This window comes from Lithobates pipiens, unplaced genomic scaffold, assembly GCF_037356315.1.
Source record: "Lithobates pipiens isolate NorthernLeopardFrog02 unplaced genomic scaffold, aLitPip1_a1.2 Scaffold_35, whole genome shotgun sequence".
In the NCBI taxonomy this organism is placed as follows: Eukaryota; Metazoa; Chordata; class Amphibia; order Anura; family Ranidae; genus Lithobates; species Lithobates pipiens.
The window spans coordinates 22,978,569-22,998,424 of NW_027507811.1; the positions used below are offsets into that span (position 1 = coordinate 22,978,569).

Consider the following 19,856-nt stretch of genomic DNA (forward strand, 5'->3'; position numbering starts at 1 on the left):
TGTATTTTATTGGGATTTTGTGAAAGAGTATGGCTCAACTGCAAACCTACCAAGACATGACCGTCCACCTAAACTGACCGGCCGGGCAAGAAGAGCATTCATCAGAGAAGCAGCCAAAAGGTCCATGGTAACTGTGGAGGAGCTGCAGAGATCCACAGCTCAGGTGGCAGAATCTGTCCACAGGACAACTATTAGTCACTCCACAAATCTGGCCTTTATGGAAGAGTGGAAAGAAGAAAAACATTGTTGAAAAAAATCCATAAGAAGTGCTGTTTGCAGTTTACGAAAAAGCCATGTGGAGGACACAGCAAATATGTGGAAGAAGGTGCTCTGGTCAGATAAGACTAAAATTGAACTTTTTGGCCTAAAAGCAAAACGCTATGTGTGGCGGATAACTAACACTGCACATCACCCTGAACACACCATCCCCACTGTGGAACATGGTGGTGGCAGCATCATGTTGTGGGGTGCTTTTCTTCAGCAGATCAGAGTTGATGGGAAGATAGATGGAGCCAAATACAGGGAAATCTCATGCCGCATACACACGATATGACTTTCCGGCAGACTTAGTCCGGCGGACCGGAATCTGACAATTCGATCGTGTGTGGGCTCCAGCTGACTTTTTCCCAAAAGTCAGACAGACCTAGAGATAAAACATGTTTCAAATCTATCTGACAGACTCAAGTCCGATGAACTAAAAATTGGGAAAACCGTTCGTCTGTGATCTAGTCCGATGGACCAAATATGACGCATGGGCAGCTATTTGCTACTGGCTATTGAACTTCCTTGTTTAGTCCCGTTTATGTCATCACGTTCAAAATGAACAGACTTTCAAACTGACTTAGTCCAGTCGTGTGTGGCCAAGTCCATTTGTTCAGAAAGTCCGTTGAACCTCCGCTGAAAAGTCCATCGAAAAGTCCGGTCGTGTGTATGCGGCATTAGAAGAAAACCTGTTAGAGTCTGAAAAAGATTTGAGACTGGGACGGAGATTTACCCAGCAGCACAACAACCCTAAACATATTTCTATGTATCTGTTCTATAAACTAGGGGCTCTGGATGGACAGTTGGATAAATGGTTCTATATTTAGGATGTATGCGGTCTATAAATCAGAGGCTCTGGATGAACAGTTGTATAAATGGTGCTATATTTAGATAATATCTGGTCTATAAACCAGAGGTTCTGCATGGACTGTTGGACAAATGGTTCTATATTTAGGATGTATCTGGTTTATAAACAAGAGGCTGTGGATGGACAGACGGATAATTGGTTCTACATTTAGTATTTATCTGGTCTGTAAACCAGAGGCTTTGGGTGGACAGTTGGATAAATGTTTCTATATTTGCAATGTATTTGGTCTATAAACCAGAGGCTCTGGATTAAAACTCCAATAAATGGTTCTATATTTAGGATGTATCTGGTCTATAAACCAGAGGTTCTGAATGGACAGTTGGATAAATGGCTCTATATTTAGGATGTATTGGGGCATTATAAAACTTTGTAGATCAGTGTGTGTATATCAACATCTGTTGAAGATGTCAGTCATGGTGACTATGGAAGAAGAGGACGGACATAACCAGGGGGGGGTTCCTGGGTGTAAATAATATATATATATATATATATATTATTACCTCCCCTGCTACCAGTTCCAGCAATGTCTCCTCTATACTTCCTCCCAACTCACCTCTCACCTGGAACTTCCTGTTTTTTTTTATCATACACCACTTCCTGTCTGTGCATTCTACACACTATAAATGAGTTCCCCACCCTGTGGAGTTTCTAGCTACTGCAATCCGTATTATGTTTGAACATTTTACCAGCTGGCTTGTGGTGCTTTTTTATTGTGTTACATCCATTATCATAGACAGAGGCGGCTCTAGGCTTTGTGACGCCTTAGGCGAAACTTACACATGAGGCCCCACTCACGCCCATAAGGAGGAAAATAATTCAAGCAATAAAAATGGCTGCAAAAACACACCGTTCATCAGCACCACTGGCACTCTCCTCACCCATCAGACATATGCAGCCAATAAAACACCAGGGACCCAGCAAGGTGGCAGAGGGGGGAGAGAGAGGGGGGAGGGAGAGAGAGAGAGGGGGAGGGAGAAAGAGAGAGGGGGAGGGAGAAAGAGAGGGGGGAGGGAGAAAGAGAGGGGGGAGGGAGAGAGAGATAGAGAGAGAGAGGAGGGGGAGAGAGAGTAGGGGAAGGGGAGAGAGAGGGGGGATAGAGAGGAGGGGAGGGAGAGAGAGAGAGATGAGGGGAGGGAGAGAGAGAGAGAGATGAGGGGAGGGAGAGAGAGAGAGATGAGGGGAGGGAGAGAGAGAGATGAGGGGAAGATAGAGAGAGGAGGGGGAAGGAGAGAGAGAGAGGAGGGGGAAGGAGAGAGAGAGAGAGGAGGGGGAAGGAGAGAGAGAGAGGAGGGGGAAGGAGAGAGAGAGAGAGGAGGGGGAAGGAGAGAGAGAGGAGGGGGAAGGAGAGAGAGAGAGGAGGGGGAAGGAGAGAGAGAGAGGAGGGGGAAGGAGAGAGAGAGAGAGGAGGGGGAAGGAGAGAGAGAGAAAGGAGGGGGAAGGAGAGAGAGAGGTGAAGGAGAGAGAGAGAGATGAAGGAGAGAGAGAGAGATGAAGGAGAGAGAGAATGAAGGAGAGAGAGAGAGAGGGGGGAGGGGAGAAAAGAGTAGAAGAGGGGAGGGAGAGAGTAGAGGGAGACCAGGGAAAGGAGAGAGAGAGAGAAGAGGGCAGGGAGAGAGAGATGGGGAGGAGAGAGAGAGAGGAGGGGGAAAGAGATGAGGGGAGGGAGAGAGAGAGCGGAGGGGAGGAAGGGAGAGGAAAGGAAGGAGAGAGAAGAGGAGAAGGAAAGGGAGGGGGAGGAGAGGGAAAGAGAAGGGGAGGAGAGAGAGGAGGGGAGGGAGAGAAGGAGTGAGAGGAGGGGAGGGAGGGAGGGAGAGAGAGGAGGGGAGGAGAGAGAGAGAGAGGAGGGGAGAAGAGAGTGCTGGGGGTGGGGTCTGGAGAGTGCAGGGGGTGGGGTCTGGAGAGTGCAGGGGGTGGGGGGCAGAGAGTACAGGGGGTGGGGGTGGAAAGTGCTAAGGGGTGGATGGGGGCAGAGAGTGCAGGGGGGTGGGGGTGGAGAGTGCAGGGGGTGGGGTTCGGAGAGTGCAGGGGGGTGGGGGTGCAGGGGGTGGGGGCAGAGAGTGCTAGGGTGTGGCGGTGAAGAGTGCAGGGGGTGGGGGCGGAGAGTGCTAGGGTGTGGAGGTGAAAATTGTGGGGGGGGGGGGTGGGGGTGGAGAGTGCAGGGGGGTGGGGGTGGAGGGTGCGTGGCGGAAAGTGCAGGGGCGGAGAGTGCTGGGGGCCAGAGAGAATTGGGAAAGCTGGAGAGCACAGGAGGGGTGGGGGCTGGAGAGGGGGAGCAGAAAGAATTGGAGTGGAGAGCAGGGGGGTACTGGCGAAATGGGGCGGAGTCAGGAAGGACAAGGAGGGGCTGCAGAGCAGGAGAGGTGGAGCCAGGGAGCACAAGGAGGGGGCTGGAGAGCAGGAGGGGCGGAGCCAGGGAGCACACGAAGGGGCCGTGCAGCACGGGGATGGAGAAAAAGTTAGATAGGAGGAGCGGTGGGGAGACTGCACATAGTAAAATAGATTTTTCCATATTCCTCCATGCAGCCGCTTAATGATCACTTCTCCTCTCCCTGCTGCAGACATTCAGCGGCTGCAGGAGGAATATGGAAAAATCAATTCCACTATGTGCAGTCTCCCCACCGCTCCTCCTATTCAGGCACACAGGCATCACCTTCTCTCCGGTCGGCCAGGCAGCAGCGCTCCTTCCTCTTCTTCATAATCATGGGGGCAGGTGCGGAGGAGAGGTCGGGAGAGCAGCACAGGCTGAAGGAGCTGCGGATCCCACATGGACATGCCGCCCACATACCTTGGAGCCCGCCCGGTGCTGCAATCCAGCCGCAGCCTCCACCTAGAGGCCACTGTCCCGCTTCCCACACTTGCTGCCATCGTACGCTCCGTGACATCAGCGTTTGATCACAGGCAAATTAGGCGGCCCGCGAGGCCCCTGCGAGTGCGAGACCTTAGGCGTTCGCCTAATTTGCCTAATTAAAGAGCCGCCTCTGATCATAGTAATATCTCCAAATAAAAAAATACAAAAAAGAATGAAAAAAACAATAACTTTATAGTGATTTATTATTCAAAAATGTAGTCCAGTATTGTACCGTGTTAGCCATCAGTTCATTGCAGAAGATTTGGAGGTTTTTTTTGCTGCTATTAATATCACCATCAATATAAAATGTATTTCTTTACGATCACATAGAATATACCTCTTTGATATCAAAGGATCAAAAAACTTCATAAAGCAATAAAACAATTCAAAACCTCCCTCTGGGGAGTCTTGGGTTGATGGTTACGCCGGATAGCCATATACATCTTGGGTAAGAAAATTAAGTGGTAAAGACGAAATGTCATGTGTATTTATATTTTTTTGGACCGGGAAACGCGTAGAGATCATCGACGAAACTCATCTCCTCCCTCTTTGTATAAAATTAATTTATAGTACTGTACGTGGTCCATTCTTGGACAGAGCAGTTGACTTACAATTGCTATAAGCTTGTAGAGGGCTGTATATTTGTTTTGGGTACACCTATACCAAACGATTCAGAATATTTTCCCTTTTTTTAATGTGTTTTATGTCTTTTTATTTTATGTAATTATGTATGTTGATATGTGGTTCTCATTATTTGATGCCTGGTGCCTTAAAAGCACAAATGCTTTAGTATTTTGCGATTGTAACTAATAATCTTTTACCACCCGTATTTTGAATTCACATATAGAATATACCTCTTTGATATCAAAGAATGAAAAAAATCTTGATAAAACAATTTTTAATATTACTTCTACTCAAATCTTTACAATTTTGCTGAAACAAAATAATGTAAGTCAAACTCAAAATTTATATCATATGCAGATTCTATTCTCAGGAATTATTGTATTAGGAAAGGCTATGCAGCTCTTATCACATCCCGTCTCTTCTGGAGTTTTACATTGAAATGCAGAAAAGTCCTCAGTGCACATATTGTATCCTCAACAGAAACCACATCATCATAGAGACATTATTTTATCACCCCCACCGCACTGTGTTCCTTCAAAAATGTCCACTTAACTAAACACTCTCTACAGCCGTGTGTTGTATCTCTTCCCCCCCCCCCCCCCCCCAAGTCTGTACTACATTCTCTGGGAGCTCCCTTCATACATAAAATGTTCTTCAGCAGCTCCACCCTCAGCTATCCGTCTTATGATCTCTTGCATTCTCCCTCCACACTACTCTCTCCGACAGCTCTCCCCCCACCATCCACACTACATTCTCCCCCACCATCCACACTACATTCTCCCCCACCATCCACACTACATTCTCCCCCACCATCCACACTACATTCTCCGGCAGCTCTCCTCCACCATCCACACTACATTCTCCGACAGATCTCCTCCACCATCCACACTACATTCTCCGACAGCTCTCCCTCCACCATCCACACTACATTCTCTGACAGCTCTCCTCCACCAACCGCACTACATTCTCCGACAGCTCTCCTCCACCATCCACACTACATTCTCCGACAGCTCTCCTCCACCATCCACACTACATTCTCCGACAGCTCTCCTCCACCAACCGCACTACATTCTCCGACAGCTCTCCTCCACCATCCACACTACATTCTCCGACAGATCTCCTCCACCATCCACACTACATTCTCCGACAGCTCTCCTCCACCAACCGCACTACATTCTCCGACAGCTCTCCTCCACCATCCACACTACATTCTCCGACAGATCTCCTCCACCATCCACACTACATTCTCCGTCAGATCTCCTCCACCATCCACACTACATTCTCCGACAGCTCTCCCTCCACCATCCACACTACATTCTCTGACAGCTCTCCTCCACCAACCGCACTACATTCTCCGACAGCTCTCCTCCACCATCCACACTACATTCTCCGACAGATCTCCTCCACCATCCACACTACATTCTCCGACAGCTCTCCTCCACCATCCACACTACATTCTCCGACAGCTCTCCTCCACCATCCACACTACATTCTCCGACAGCTCTCCTCCACCATCCACACTACATTCTCCGACAGATCTCCTCCACCATCCACACTACATTCTCCGTCAGATCTCCTCCACCAACCGCACTATATTCTCCGACAGATTTCCTCCACCATCCACACTACATTCTCTGACAGATCTCCTCCCACCATCCACACTACATTCTCCGACAGCTCTTCTCCACCATCCACACTACATTCTCCGACAGCTCTCCTCCACCAACCGCACTACATTCTCCGACAGCTCTCCTCCACCATCCACACTACATTCTCCGACAGATCTCCTCCACCATCCACACTACATTCTCCGACAGATCTCCTCCACCATCCACACTACATTCTCCGACAGCTCTCCTCCACCAACCGCACTACATTCTCCGACAGCTCTCCTCCACCATCCACACTACATTCTCCGACAGATCTCCTCCACCATCCACACTACATTCTCCGTCAGATCTCCTCCACCATCCACACTACATTCTCCGACAGCTCTCCCTCCACCATCCACACTACATTCTCTGGCAGCTCTCCTCCACCAACCGCAGTACATTCTCCGACAGCTCTCCTCCACCATCCACACTACATTCTCCGACAGATCTCCTCCACCATCCACACTACATTCTCCGACAGCTCTCCTCCACCATCCACACTACATTCTCCGACAGCTCTCCTCCACCATCCACACTACATTCTCCGACAGATCTCCTCCACCATCCACACTACATTCTCCGTCAGATCTCCTCCACCAACCGCACTATATTCTCCGACAGATCTCCTCCACCATCCACACTACATTCTCCGACAGATCTCCTCCACCATCCACACTACATTCTCCGACAGCTCTCCTCCACCATCCACACTACATTCTCTGACAGCTCTCCTCCACCATCCACACTACATTCTCCGACAGCTCTCCTCCACCATCCACACTACATTCTCTGACAGCTCTCCTCCACCAACCGCACTACATTCTCCGACAGCTCTCCTCCACCAACCGCACTACATGCTCCGACAGCTCTCCTCCACCATCCACACTACATTCTCCGACAGCTCTCCCCCCACCATCCACACTACATTCTCCGACAGATCTCCTCCCACCATCCACACTACATTCTCCGACAGCTCTCCCCCCACCATCCACACTACATTCTCCGACAGCTCTCCTCCACCATCCACACTACATTCTCTGATAGCTCTCCTCCCACCATCCACACTACATTCTCCGACAGCTCTCCTCCACCAACCGCACTACATTCTCCGACAGCTCTCCTCCACCAACCGCACTACATTCTCCGACAGCTCTCCTCCACCAACCGCACTACATGCTCCGGCAGCTCTCCTCCACCATCCACACTACATTCTCCGACAGCTCTCCCCCCACCATCCACACTACATTCTCCGACAGATCTCCTCCCACCATCCACACTACATTCTCCGACAGCTCTCCCCCCACCATCCACACTACATTCTCTGACAGCTCTCCTCCACCATCCACACTACATTCTCTGATAGCTCTCCTCCCACCATCCACACTACATTCTCCGACAGCTCTCCTCCACCAACCGCACTACATTCTCCGACAGCTCTCCTCCACCAACCGCACTACATTCTCCGACAGCTCTCCTCCACCAACCGCACTACATGCTCCGGCAGCTCTCCTCCCATCATCCACACTACATTCTCCGACAGCTCTCCTCCACCATCCACACTACATTCTCCGACAGATCTCCTCCACCATCCACACTACATTCTCCGACAGCTCTCCTACACCATCCACACTACACTCTCCGACAGATCTCCTCCGCCGTCCACACTACATTCTCTGACAGCTCTCCTCCACCGTCCACACTACATTCTCCGACAGCTCTCCTCCACCATCCACACTACATTTTCCGACAGCTCTCCACCATCCACACTACATTCTCTGACAGCTCTCCTCCACACTACATTCTCCGACAGCTCTCCTTCACCATCCACACTGCATTCTCCCGCAGATCTCCTCCACCATCCACACTACATTCTCTGACAGCTCTCCCCCCACCATCCACACTAGATTCTCCGACAGATCTCCCCCCACCATCCACACTACATTCTCTGGCAGAAAAAATATGAATAGGACACCCCAGTGTTGGCAGGAACTGTAGCAGCCAAATTTCCCAATAGGAGTCTGCAAGGAATATAAGACATGAACAAGTGACTGCACCTGTAACTGAAATGTCACTTTTGTGAGGATGTATGCCCTCAATTTTTATCATAACTTTCTCTGGACTAAAATGCATCACCTGATAAATTGCACCATACTACTTGTTAAAAATATCAGCAGGTGTGCTTATTCTGATGTCTAATTAGATTTCCTTTAAGTGTAAAACTTTTTCCGCACACTGAACAAGGGAAAGGGCGCTCGCCCGTGTGACTTCTCTGGTGTTCAATGAGTACTTGTTTCTGAGTGAAGCTTTTACCACACTCTGAACAGGGAAAAGGACGCTCGCCTGTATGAGTTCTTTGGTGTCTTCGAAGCTTTGCATTCTCAGTGAAACATTTCCCGCACTCTGAGCAAGAAAAAGGATGTTCACCTGTGTGAGTTCTCTGGTGTCTAAGAAGTTTTTCTTCCTCTGTGAAACTTTTTCCACAGTCTGAACAAGAAAAAGGATATTCACCCTTGTGAATTCTCTGGTGTGTAAGAAGTACACTTTTCTCAATAAAACATTTTCCACACTCCGAGCAGGAATATAGACATTCACCAGTGTGAATTCTCTGATGCATTATAAGATCTTTGTTCTTAAAGAAATATTTCCCACACTCTGAACATGTGAAAAGATGTTCGCCCGTGTGAATTCTTTGGTGTCTAAGAAGTTTTCCTTTATGAGCAAAACATTTCTCGCACTCTGAACACGAAAAGGGACGCTCACCTGTGTGAATTTTCTTGTGTCCATAAAGGCTTTCTTTCCTGGAAAAACGTTTTCCACACTCTAAACATGAGAAAGGATATTCGCCTGTGTGTGTTCTTTGGTGTGCAAGAAGTGTGCTCTTATGAGAAAAACGTTTATCGCAATCTGAACAGGAAAAGGGCCGCTCGCCCGTGTGACTCCTCTGGTGTATAAGAAGGTGTGATTTCTGGGTGAAACATTTCCCGCATTCTAAACAAGGAAAAGGGCGCTCACCTGTGTGACTTCTCTGGTGTGTACGAAGTATTTTTTTCTCAGTGAAACATTTTCCGCACTCTGAACATGAATAGGGACGCTCACCTGTGTGAATTCTCTGGTGTACAACAAGGGTTGCTTTCTCTCCAAAACATTTCCCGCACTCGGAACATGAGAAAGGACGTTCACCACTGTGGCTTTTTTGGTGTCTAATAAGATACCTGTTTTCAGCAAAGGATTTCCCACACACTGAACATGAAAAATAACTTTTTCCTGATTGAACTTCATCGCATGGAGATACCTTGGGATTTAATGGATCTGTTGATCTGTCTGCACTGTGATGGATATCTGAAGTCGCAGTATGTGATTGATCAGAGGGTTCCTCGGGATTAGAGGGATTCAGTGATGCTGCCAAATTGTAAGATGTGTGATGTGTAATTTGAGTAATGGGGTTTACTCCTGGAGAACATATTGCAATGCCTTTATCTTGTGCTTTGCAAACTGAAGATATAGGATGTCCATCGTTGTTATTCAGAAATAATTGTCCATCTGTTGGAAAGCAATTTTTAAATATAGGTTACTAAGGAATGGAGATGGACCTTTCATATGGTGTACATTATCTCCTCATTTGTTGGAAACATGACGTTATGTTGAGGAATAAAATGGACCTTTCATATGGTGTACAGTATCTCCTCCTCATTTGTTGGGAACATGACATTATATTGAGGAATGGAGATGGACCTTTCATATGGTGTACAGTATCTCCTCCTCATTTGTTGGGAACATGACGTTATATTGAGGAATGGAGATGGACCTTTCATATGGTGTACAGTATCTCCTCCTCATTTGTTGGGAACATGACGTTATATTGAGGAATGGAGATGGACCTTTCATATGGTGTACAGTATCTCCTCCTCATTTGTTGGAAACCTGACAATATATTGAGGAATGGAGATGAGCCTTTTATATGGTGTACAGTATCTCCTCTTCATTTGTTGGAAACCTGACAATATATTAAGGAATGGAGATGAGCCTTTCATATGGTGTACAGTATCTCCTCCTCATTTGTTGGGAACATGACGTTATATTGAGGAATGGAGATGGACCTTTCATATGGTGTACAGTATCTCCTCCTCATTTGTTGGGAACATGACGTTATATTGAGGAATGGAGATGGACCTTTCATATGGTGTACAGTATCTCCTCCTCATTTGTTGGGAACATGACATTATATTGAGGAATGGATATGAGCCTTTCATATGGTGTACAGTATCTACGCCTCATTTGTTAGAAACATTGGGTTGTTTAAATCGCCGCTTGTCTGACCCGATCCTGGTTGCTACATGTGTATGTGGCAGCCTCAGCCAATGCTGCTTTGCAAGCCACTGGTGTCTCTTTTAGGGAAGTATAGAAAATTGTATAATATATGGTGTACAATACTGTATTTCTATCTTAATCATTGTTTTGATCATTGAGTGCTGACGTAGGTACATTGATGACATTCTTTTTCTGTCAACAATCAAGGTTTCCTATTTATTTATTTTTCCTTAAAGGGAAGGAAAAAAAAACTGTTATTTTACCCCTGAGAGATATATTATAAAACTGTTAAATGTCTCTGCATTTAGTGTTTATTACTTACGTGTGTCCATATTTAGAGAAGTTTCCTCCTCTTCACATTTCATAATCATCTCCTCCTCCTCCTCCATAGACTGCTGATCTCCACTCACCAATGTCTCTTCTTCTTCCTCTTTAACCTCAACTTTAATGTATACAAATTTTTCACCCTAAACCCCAAAGATGACAGAATGCATTTACAAAAATCATAGAATCATCATAGAATGTCCTCTCATTGGTTACAATAACATTTTAAGACTACCTACCTGATGATGGTGAGGGATGGTGTGATCTTCCTGTGTGGAATCCCTGGAATACAGAGGACGGGGACATCTCTCTGGTGGGTTCCCATTACTGGATCCATCTGTAGGAAACACACACACTGACTGAATACATTGTTTCTATGTGTTTATCAGATGATGTGGGATCTAGGTGGACCCTCCGTACTGCTCTCTCCTTTACAATAAAGTCTCCTCTTACCTGGTGATGTGAGGGGCGGCTGATTGTCCATCATGACATCCTTGTAGAGATCCTTGTGTCCTTCTAAATACTCCCACTCCTCCATGGAGAAATAGACAGTGACATCCTGACACCTTATAGGAACCTGACACACACAATGATACAGTCACCATCCAGACACATCCCTTGTCTGTTACTGGATAATGTCCCAGAATTCCCAGCACCGCTCACCTCTCCTGTCAGCCACTCAATGGTTTTTTTGGTGACTTCTAGAATCTTCTAGGTACTGGTTACCTGCTTTCAGCCAGTGAGGTGAAGGCACTGTGATGTCCTGTGGAGACAGTTGCTGGATGTCAGTGGCTCACCTGTTATGAGAGAGCATTGCGGCTATCACTACAAACTGCCCAGAATCTTTCTGATTTGCTCATTTTGGTCAGTGTTTTAAATTTTAAAAGTTTAGTTTTAGGTGGAGTAGGGAAGGTTTACAATCTCTAAAAGAGATTCTTGTTTTTTGCTCATTGTCCCGTTCAGGAGATTCATTATTTCCATTTGTCCTGGTGACCATTGTAGCCAGGATGTAAAGCAGGGTTTCTCAACCATGTTTCCTCCAGAGGTTGCTAGGGGTTCTTTGTACAATTAGCTGTTTCTGCCTTTGAGATAAGTTGCCACTGACCCCATTGATCTTTTATAGCTATCTTTAAGGGTGTAATTCTTCCCAATGACCACGTGTAAGGAGCATTCTTCCCACTGACCATCACATTAATTTATCATGAGTTGAAGCTATATTAGTCTGACCAGAGAGTTGTTTAAGTGCTTCCTTTATGTTGAAAAGTTTGAGAAAGGCTGACTTAAAATGTGGGAGAACACAGCACACCACTCTTGAATACGTATAGCTGTGGGGCAAGGAATACCCTAGCCACAAATGATTGAGCCAGTAGGGTTGACAATTACCTGGAAAGCTACCTCACGTGGGTTCCAAGTAGGATCATCCTTACTTATTACCCTCACCCACCATCACTTCGATGATCCAAAAGTCCCAGGTCTGCAAAGAGGGACTTGGTTCTGATCTACTTACTGTCCTCATCTCTTGTATTTGAACAATGACTCACCATCCAGACCCAACAGCATTCCGATGGTCACAATGCCCTGTCGGCAGATTCAGAGAGACTTCTTTTCCAGACTTTCCTTGGCGCGCTCTATGGAGGTCATTTCACATTACATGATAAGACTTCTCCACATCTCCTGGGCTGGAGCCATAATAATCTGATCTGAAGGGAAATGGTCCTGACCTACTTACTGACCCCAGGCCTCATCTCATGTAATTGAGCAATGAGACTCGAGCCATGCGTCTCATCATCCACACCCACCATCACTCTGATGGTTACAATGCCCAGTCTGCAAATTCTGAGAGATTTCTGTTCCAGACTTTCCTTGCAGTGCTCATTTCACGGTAAGACTTCCCAACATCTGCCGGGCTGGAGTCATGATGATCTGAGGTCTGAAAACAGGGACGTGGTCCTGGCCTGCTTACTGACCCCAGTCCTCCTCTTGTGGATTTGAGCAATAGACTCACCATCCACACCCACTATCGCGTTCCGATGGTCACAGTGCCCGGTCATCAGATTCAGAGAGATCTCCGTTCCAGACTTTCCTTGCAGCACGCTACAGGGGTCATATAACATTTCATATCTCCCGATATGGGAAGTCCCTACATTTGCCTTCCGGGAGCCTTGATCATCCGAAGGTCTGCATGGACCTGGCGGTTTACAATGGCGGCCAAGTTAAAAGATGATTATACTGCTGTAGGTTGCGGCAGAAACGGAACGGAAATACTGTTACATCTACCTATGTTTGTATTGCATTCTTAGAACCTCCTTAACAAACTATATGATGTATTGGATAAATGTGCTCATCAGCTGAAGATAAAGGACACGACAGTGACTATGGAGGAAAAGGAAGGACATAACGGGGGGTGGTTACTGGATGTAAATATAAAATAACATTTTGTTACCTCCTCTGCTGCCACTTCCAGAGATGTTCTCCATTTCCTCTCTATGTTCCTGTCACCCGGAACTTCCTGTCTGCAACGTAAATAACATCCTGTCTTTTATTCTACACCACTTCCTGTCTGTGCGGTCCACGAACAATAAGTGAGAGCACCACCTTGCTGCGATCTGAATTACTACAACCTACATTCCGTTTCAATACTTTGCTGTCTTGTGGTTTGTTCTTCTGTTATGTTACACATACTAAAACAAATTCAGCAAAAAAATATTAACAATAACTCATTTAATCTTTCTGAAGCCCCAAGTCTCCCCGTATATCCCCATATACCTGTGTGTGACATGACGCCATCTTCCCGTAGATCCCCATATACCTGTGTGTGACATGACGCCATCTTCCCGTAGATCCCCATATACCTGTGTGACATGACGCCATCTTCCCATAGATCCCCATATACCTGTGTGTGACATGACGCCATCTTCCCGTAGATCCCCATATACCTGTGTGTGACATGACGCCATCTTCCCGTAGATCCCCATATACCTGTGTGTGTGACATGACGCCATCTTCCCATAGATCCCCATATACCTGTGTGTGACATGACGCCATCTTCCCGTAGATCCCCATATACCTGTGTGACACGATGCCATCTTCCCGTAGATCCCCATATACCTGTGTGTGACATGACGCCATCTTCCCGTAGATCCCCATATACCTGTGTGACATGACGCCATCTTCCCGTAGATCCCCATATACCTGTGTGACATGACGCCATCTTCCCGTAGATCCCCATATACCTGTGTGTGACATGACGCCATCTTCCCGTAGATCCCCATATACCTGTGTGTGTGACATGACGCCATCTTCCCGTAGATCCCCATATACCTGTGTGTGACATGACGCCATCTTCCCGTAGATCCCCATATACCTGTGTGTGACATGACGCCATCTTCCCGTAGATCCCCATATACCTGTGTGTGACATGACGCCATCTTCCCGTAGATCCCCATTTACCTGTGTGTGACATGACGCCATCTACCCGTAGATCCCCATATACCTGTGTGTGTGACATGACGCCATCTTCCCGTAGATCCCCATATACCTGTGTGTGACATGACGCCATCTTCCCGTAGATCCCCATATACCTGTGTGTGACATGACGCCATCTTCCCGTAGATCCCCATATACCTGTGTGTGACATGACGCCATCTTCCCGTAGATCCCCATATACCTGTGTGTGACATGACGCCATCTACCCGTAGATCCCCATATACCTGTGTGTGACATGGCGCCATCTTCCCGTATATATCCCCATATACCTGTGTGTGTAATGACACCATCTTCCTATATACCTGTGTGTGATATGACACCATCTTCCCCTATAACCCTATATACCTGTGTGACATTAAACTATTATCCCATATAACCGAAAATTTTACATTTCATTTGGAAATCAATGTCTCAGAGTCTGGAGATAGAGTGGAGAGGCACAGAATCCAAGTTGCATGAGGTCCAGTGTGAAGTTTCTACAGTCCGTGATGATTTGGGGAGCCAGGTCATCTGCTGGTGTTGGTCCACTGTGTTTTATCAATTCCAAAGTCAGCGCAGACCCTCTACCAGGAAATTCTAGAGCACTTTATGCTTTTCTCTGCTGACCAGCTTTATGGAGATGCTGATTTCATTTTCCAGCAGGACTTGGCACCTGCCCACATCTTGGTATCACTGTGCTTGATTGGCCAGCAAACTCGCCTGACCTAAACCCCATAGAGAATCTGTGGGGTATTGTCAAGAGGAAGATAGGAGACAACAGACCCAACAATGCAGAGGAGCTGAAGGCCGCTATCAAAGCAACCTGGGCTACCATAGCACCTCAGCAGTGCCACAGGCTGATCACCTCCATGCCACACCGCATTGATGCCATAATTCATGCAAAAGGAGCCCCAAGTATTGAGTGCATACTATACTGTATATGGAAATACTTTAACCACTTCCGGACTGCCGCACGCCTATGTACGTCCCTACTTTGGGGACAGATATCGTTATGGCAGCAGCTAGCTGCCATAACCCTAATATCCCCATGTTCAGCCGGCGGTCCGGTACATGATGAAAGTGGTCTCTGCAGCAGATTCGCTGCGAGATCACTTTTATCGGCGGCGGGAGAGGGGCCCTCCCTCCACGATCCGATGCCCTCCGCTGCTTACCGGAGCCGTCGGCAGCAATGGAGGTGTTCAGATCCTTCTCATTGCTGTGCATGGAGACAAGTGAGGGGAAGATGGCCCCCACCCATCTCCATGACACTGCAGGGCAGAAGCGACGTCATAACGTCACTTCCACCCATACTTAAAGGGCCATTTTATTTTTTAAATCTTTTTAAATGACAATTTCTTTTATTGCATTTAAGTGTAAATAAGATCTGATCTGAGGTCTTTTTGACCCCAGATCTCATATTTAAGAGGTCCTGTCATGCTTTTTTTCTATTAGATTCCTTCTAATAGGAATAAAAGTGACACAATTTTTTTTATAAAAAAAAGGTAAAATAAATAAGAAAAAAAATGTTTTCTTAAACGTGCCCTGTCCCACCGAGCTAGCAATGCAGAAGCGAACGCATACGTAAGTCCCGCCCGCATATGAAAACGGTGTTCAAACCACACATGAGAGGTATCGCCGCGATCGTAAAAGCAAGAGCAATAATTCTAGCTCTAGACCTCCTCTGTAATGCAAAACATGCAACCCGTAGAATTTTTTAAATGTCGCCTATGGAGATTTTTAAGGGTAAAAAAGTTTGTCGCCATTCCACGAGCGGGCGCAATTTTGAAGCGTGACATGTTGGGTATCAATTTACTCGGCGTAACATTATATTTCACAATATAAAAAAAAAAATTGGACTAACTTTACCATTGTCTTATTTTTTTATTAAAAAAAGTGTATGCTTTAAAAAGAAAAAAAAAGTGTGCTTGTAAGACCGCTGGGAAAATACAGTGTGACAAAAAGTATTGCGACAACCGCCATTTTGTTCTCTAGGGTGTTCGAATAGTTTTTTTTATAATGTTTGGGGGTTCGACGAAATTTTCTAGCAAAAAAACAAACAAACTGTTTTTAACTTGTCAACACCACCTCTAAATAAAAGAGGGCAGGTCTTAAAATGGTTAAATAAGCCAGCATTTCATATCCTTTTTTTTTTTTTATTGGTCTTATGTAATATTCAAATTTTCTGAGATACTGAATTTGGGGTTTTCATGAGCTGTAAGCCATAATCATCAAAATTAAAAGAAAGATGAATTACTTAAATTGGCAATATATAAATATATGAAGATAATATTGATATTACTTTTGTGCATTGTCTCCACAATGGATGTATTAATAACCTCCCGATCGTTATCTTTATTATCCCGATTATAATTGAGATAATTAATATGGTTTCCTTTATATTATATTTTTTATTATTTTTGGATACTATTATCTATGTATCTAACTACTGTAACTGATCTGTTATTTAGTCATAATTTCTGTCATTTGTCTTGATAAAAATTTAAGCTTTAATAAAAACTATTGATTAAAAAAAAAATTTAAAGAAATAAAATGCTTGAAATATGAATTGAATTACTGAAGTAAATAAATTTTATAAGACCCACCTGTATCTGTGACACGACACCAGCATCCCGTATAACCCCATATACGTACCTGTGTGGGAAGTGACATCGTCTTCTTGTATAGCTCCATTTGCAAGTGTATGATGTAACACCATCTTCCTATACAGTAGGGGAAAATAATTATTTGATCCCCCGCAGATTGTGTAAGTTTGCCCACTTACAAAGAAACGAAGGTTCTATAATTTTTAACATAGATGTATTATAAATGCTAGAGACAGAATATCAACCACAAATCCAGAAAAAAAAAAAAAAACACACGATACAAATGTTATCAATTTAGTTCAGTGAGTAAAATAAGTATTTGATCCCCAAGCAAAACATGACTTAGTACTTGGTGGAGAAACCCTTGTTGCCAAGCACAGAGGTAAGACGTTTCTTGTAGTTGGTGACCAGCTTTGCACACATCTCAGGAGGCATTTCGGGCCACTCTTCTTTAGAGATCTTCTCTAAATCCTTAGGGTTTCTTGGCTGTCTCTTGGCAGCTCGAAACATTCAGCTCCATCCATAAATTTTCTATTCGATTAAGTTCTGGAGAATTGCTAGGCCACTCCATGACCTTAATGTGCTTCTCCTTGAGCCACTCCTTTGTTGCCTTGGCGGTATGTTTTGGGCAATGCTGGAAGACCCATCCACAACCCATCTTCGGTGTTCTGGCTGAGGGAAGAAGGTTCCCATCCAAGGTTTTACAATACATGGCCCCATCCATTGGCCTCAAAGTCGGTCTGTACCTTTAGGAGAGAAACAGCCCCCCCAAGCATAATGTTTCCACCTCTGTGCTTGACTGTAGGGATGGTGTCCTTAGGGTCATAGTCAGCATTTTTTCCTCCTCCAAACACGGCGAGTCAAGTTAATGCCAAAGAGCTCAATTTTGGTCTCATCGGACTACAGCACCTTCTCCCAATCCTTCTCTGAATGAATTAAACCACTTCCATGGCGTCGTATTGTGTTAGCAATGGTTTGTTTGGTAACTGTGGTCCCAGCTGCCTTGAGATCATTCACAAGCTCCTCCTGTGTAATTCTGGGCTGATCCCTCACTTTTCTCATGATCATCCTTACCCCATGAGGTGAAATCTTGCATGGAGCTCCAGACCGAGGGCGATTGATGGTTATTTTGTGTTTCTTCCATTTGCGAATTATCGCTCCGACGGTTGTCTGCTTCACACCAAGCTTCTTGCTGATGGTCTTGTAGCCCATTCCAGTCTTGTGCAGGTCTACAATCTTGTCCCTGGCTTCCTTTGACAGCTCTTTGGTCTTGCCAATGATGATGATGTCTGCATGGAAGAAAGAGATTCTGTGGAAAGGTGTCTTTTATACACATAACGAGTTGTTGTTAGGAGCACCTTCTTAAAATTGACAGGACTAATCGGTGTACCACATGAGCACCTACTGTAGCCCGAAGGGTGCTCAACCTGTGGCCCTACAGCTGTTGAAGAACTAAAAGTCCCATTGTGCCGCTGCCTTTGGGAGTCATGCTTGTAACTGTCAGCGGCTTGCAATGACGCACGGAACTCATGGAACTGTAGTTCCACAACAGCTGGAGGGCCACCGGTTGAGTAACCATGCTGTAGCATGTTGGTTGGTAGGGGATCAAATACTTAGTTCACTCACTGACTTGCAACTGAATTTATAACATTTGTAACGTGTTTTTTCTGGATTTTTGGTTGATATTCTGTCTCTATCATTTAAAATACACCTATGATAAAAAAATTATAGACCCTTCATTTCTTTGTAAGCGGGCAAACCTACAAAATCTGCAGGGGATCAAATAATTTTTTTCGCCACTGTATACCCATTAATGACATGACACAGTACTGGGACACCTGCCTTTACACGTACATAAACTTTAATGGTAGTCTTAGTCCGTAGGGTTGAATATTAAATTGGCCCGCTCTTTGCAGCTATAACAGCTTCAACTCTTCTGGGAAGGCCGTCCACATGGTTTAGGAGTGTGTCTATGGGAGTGTTTGACCATTCTTCCAGACTGAAGTTGGGACGAGAAGGCCTGGCTTGCAGTCTCCACTCTAATGCCGCGTACACACGGCTGGATTTCGCGGCAGAATAGGTCCGACTGACTTCCCGACGGAGTTTCCGATGGATTTCAGAACGAATGGACTTGCCCACACACGAACGGACCAAAGTCTGTTAGAAAGTCAGTTCATTTTCAATGTGATTGTTGTACGTGCAGTTAAAGCCCACCACTAGGGGTCTTTTACCGATGTAGCATTTTGAACGTGATGACGTACGATGGGACTAGAAAGGGAAGTTCAATAGCCAGTAGTCAATAGCTGCCCTTTGCGTTGTATTTGGTCCGTCGGACCAACATACAGACGAACGGTTTTCCTTGATAGGAATTGAGTCCGTCAGAAAGATTTGGAACACGTTCTATTTCTAGGCCGTCTGACTTTTTTTTTTACAAAAACGATCGGCTCATCCCACACATGATCGGAATATCCGATGGAATGATTCCGTCTGACCTATTCTGCTGGAAAGTCCGGTCGTGTGTACGCGGCATTATTCATCCCAAAGTTGTTCTATCAGGTTGAGGCCAGTCAAGTTCCTCCACCCCAAACTCGCTCATCCATGTCTTTATGGACCTTCCTTTGTGCATTGGTCCAAATCATTTGGTGGAGGGGGGAGGGGGGGGATTATGGCGTCGGGGTTTCTTTTCAGGGGTTGGGCTTGGCCCTTTAGTTCCAATGAAGGGAACTCTTACAGCGTCAGCAAACCAAGATATTTTAGACAATTTCATGCTTCCAACTTTGTGGGAACAGTTTGGGGATGGCCCCTTCCTGTTCCAATATGACTGCGCACCAGTGCACAAAGCAAGGTCCATAAAGACATGGATGAGTGAGTTTGGGGTGGAGGAACTTGACTGGTTTGCACAG

At 45.8% G+C, this 19,856-nt stretch overlaps 1 protein-coding gene across 1 annotated transcript in view; it reads right to left on the bottom strand.

Moving 5' to 3' along the window:
* LOC143955215 (uncharacterized) overlaps positions 1-19,856 on the bottom strand; it is an 89,472-nt gene that overhangs the window by 13,125 nt on the left and 56,491 nt on the right. Inside the window, exons 3-5 of the mRNA XM_077465299.1 lie at positions 10,884-11,028; positions 8,426-9,793; positions 4,904-4,910 (exon numbers count right to left, since the gene is read on the bottom strand). Of these exons, the coding sequence (XP_077321425.1) occupies positions 4,904-4,910; positions 8,426-9,793; positions 10,884-11,028 (1,520 nt within the window). The remainder of the gene's footprint in view (positions 1-4,903; positions 4,911-8,425; positions 9,794-10,883; positions 11,029-19,856) is intronic.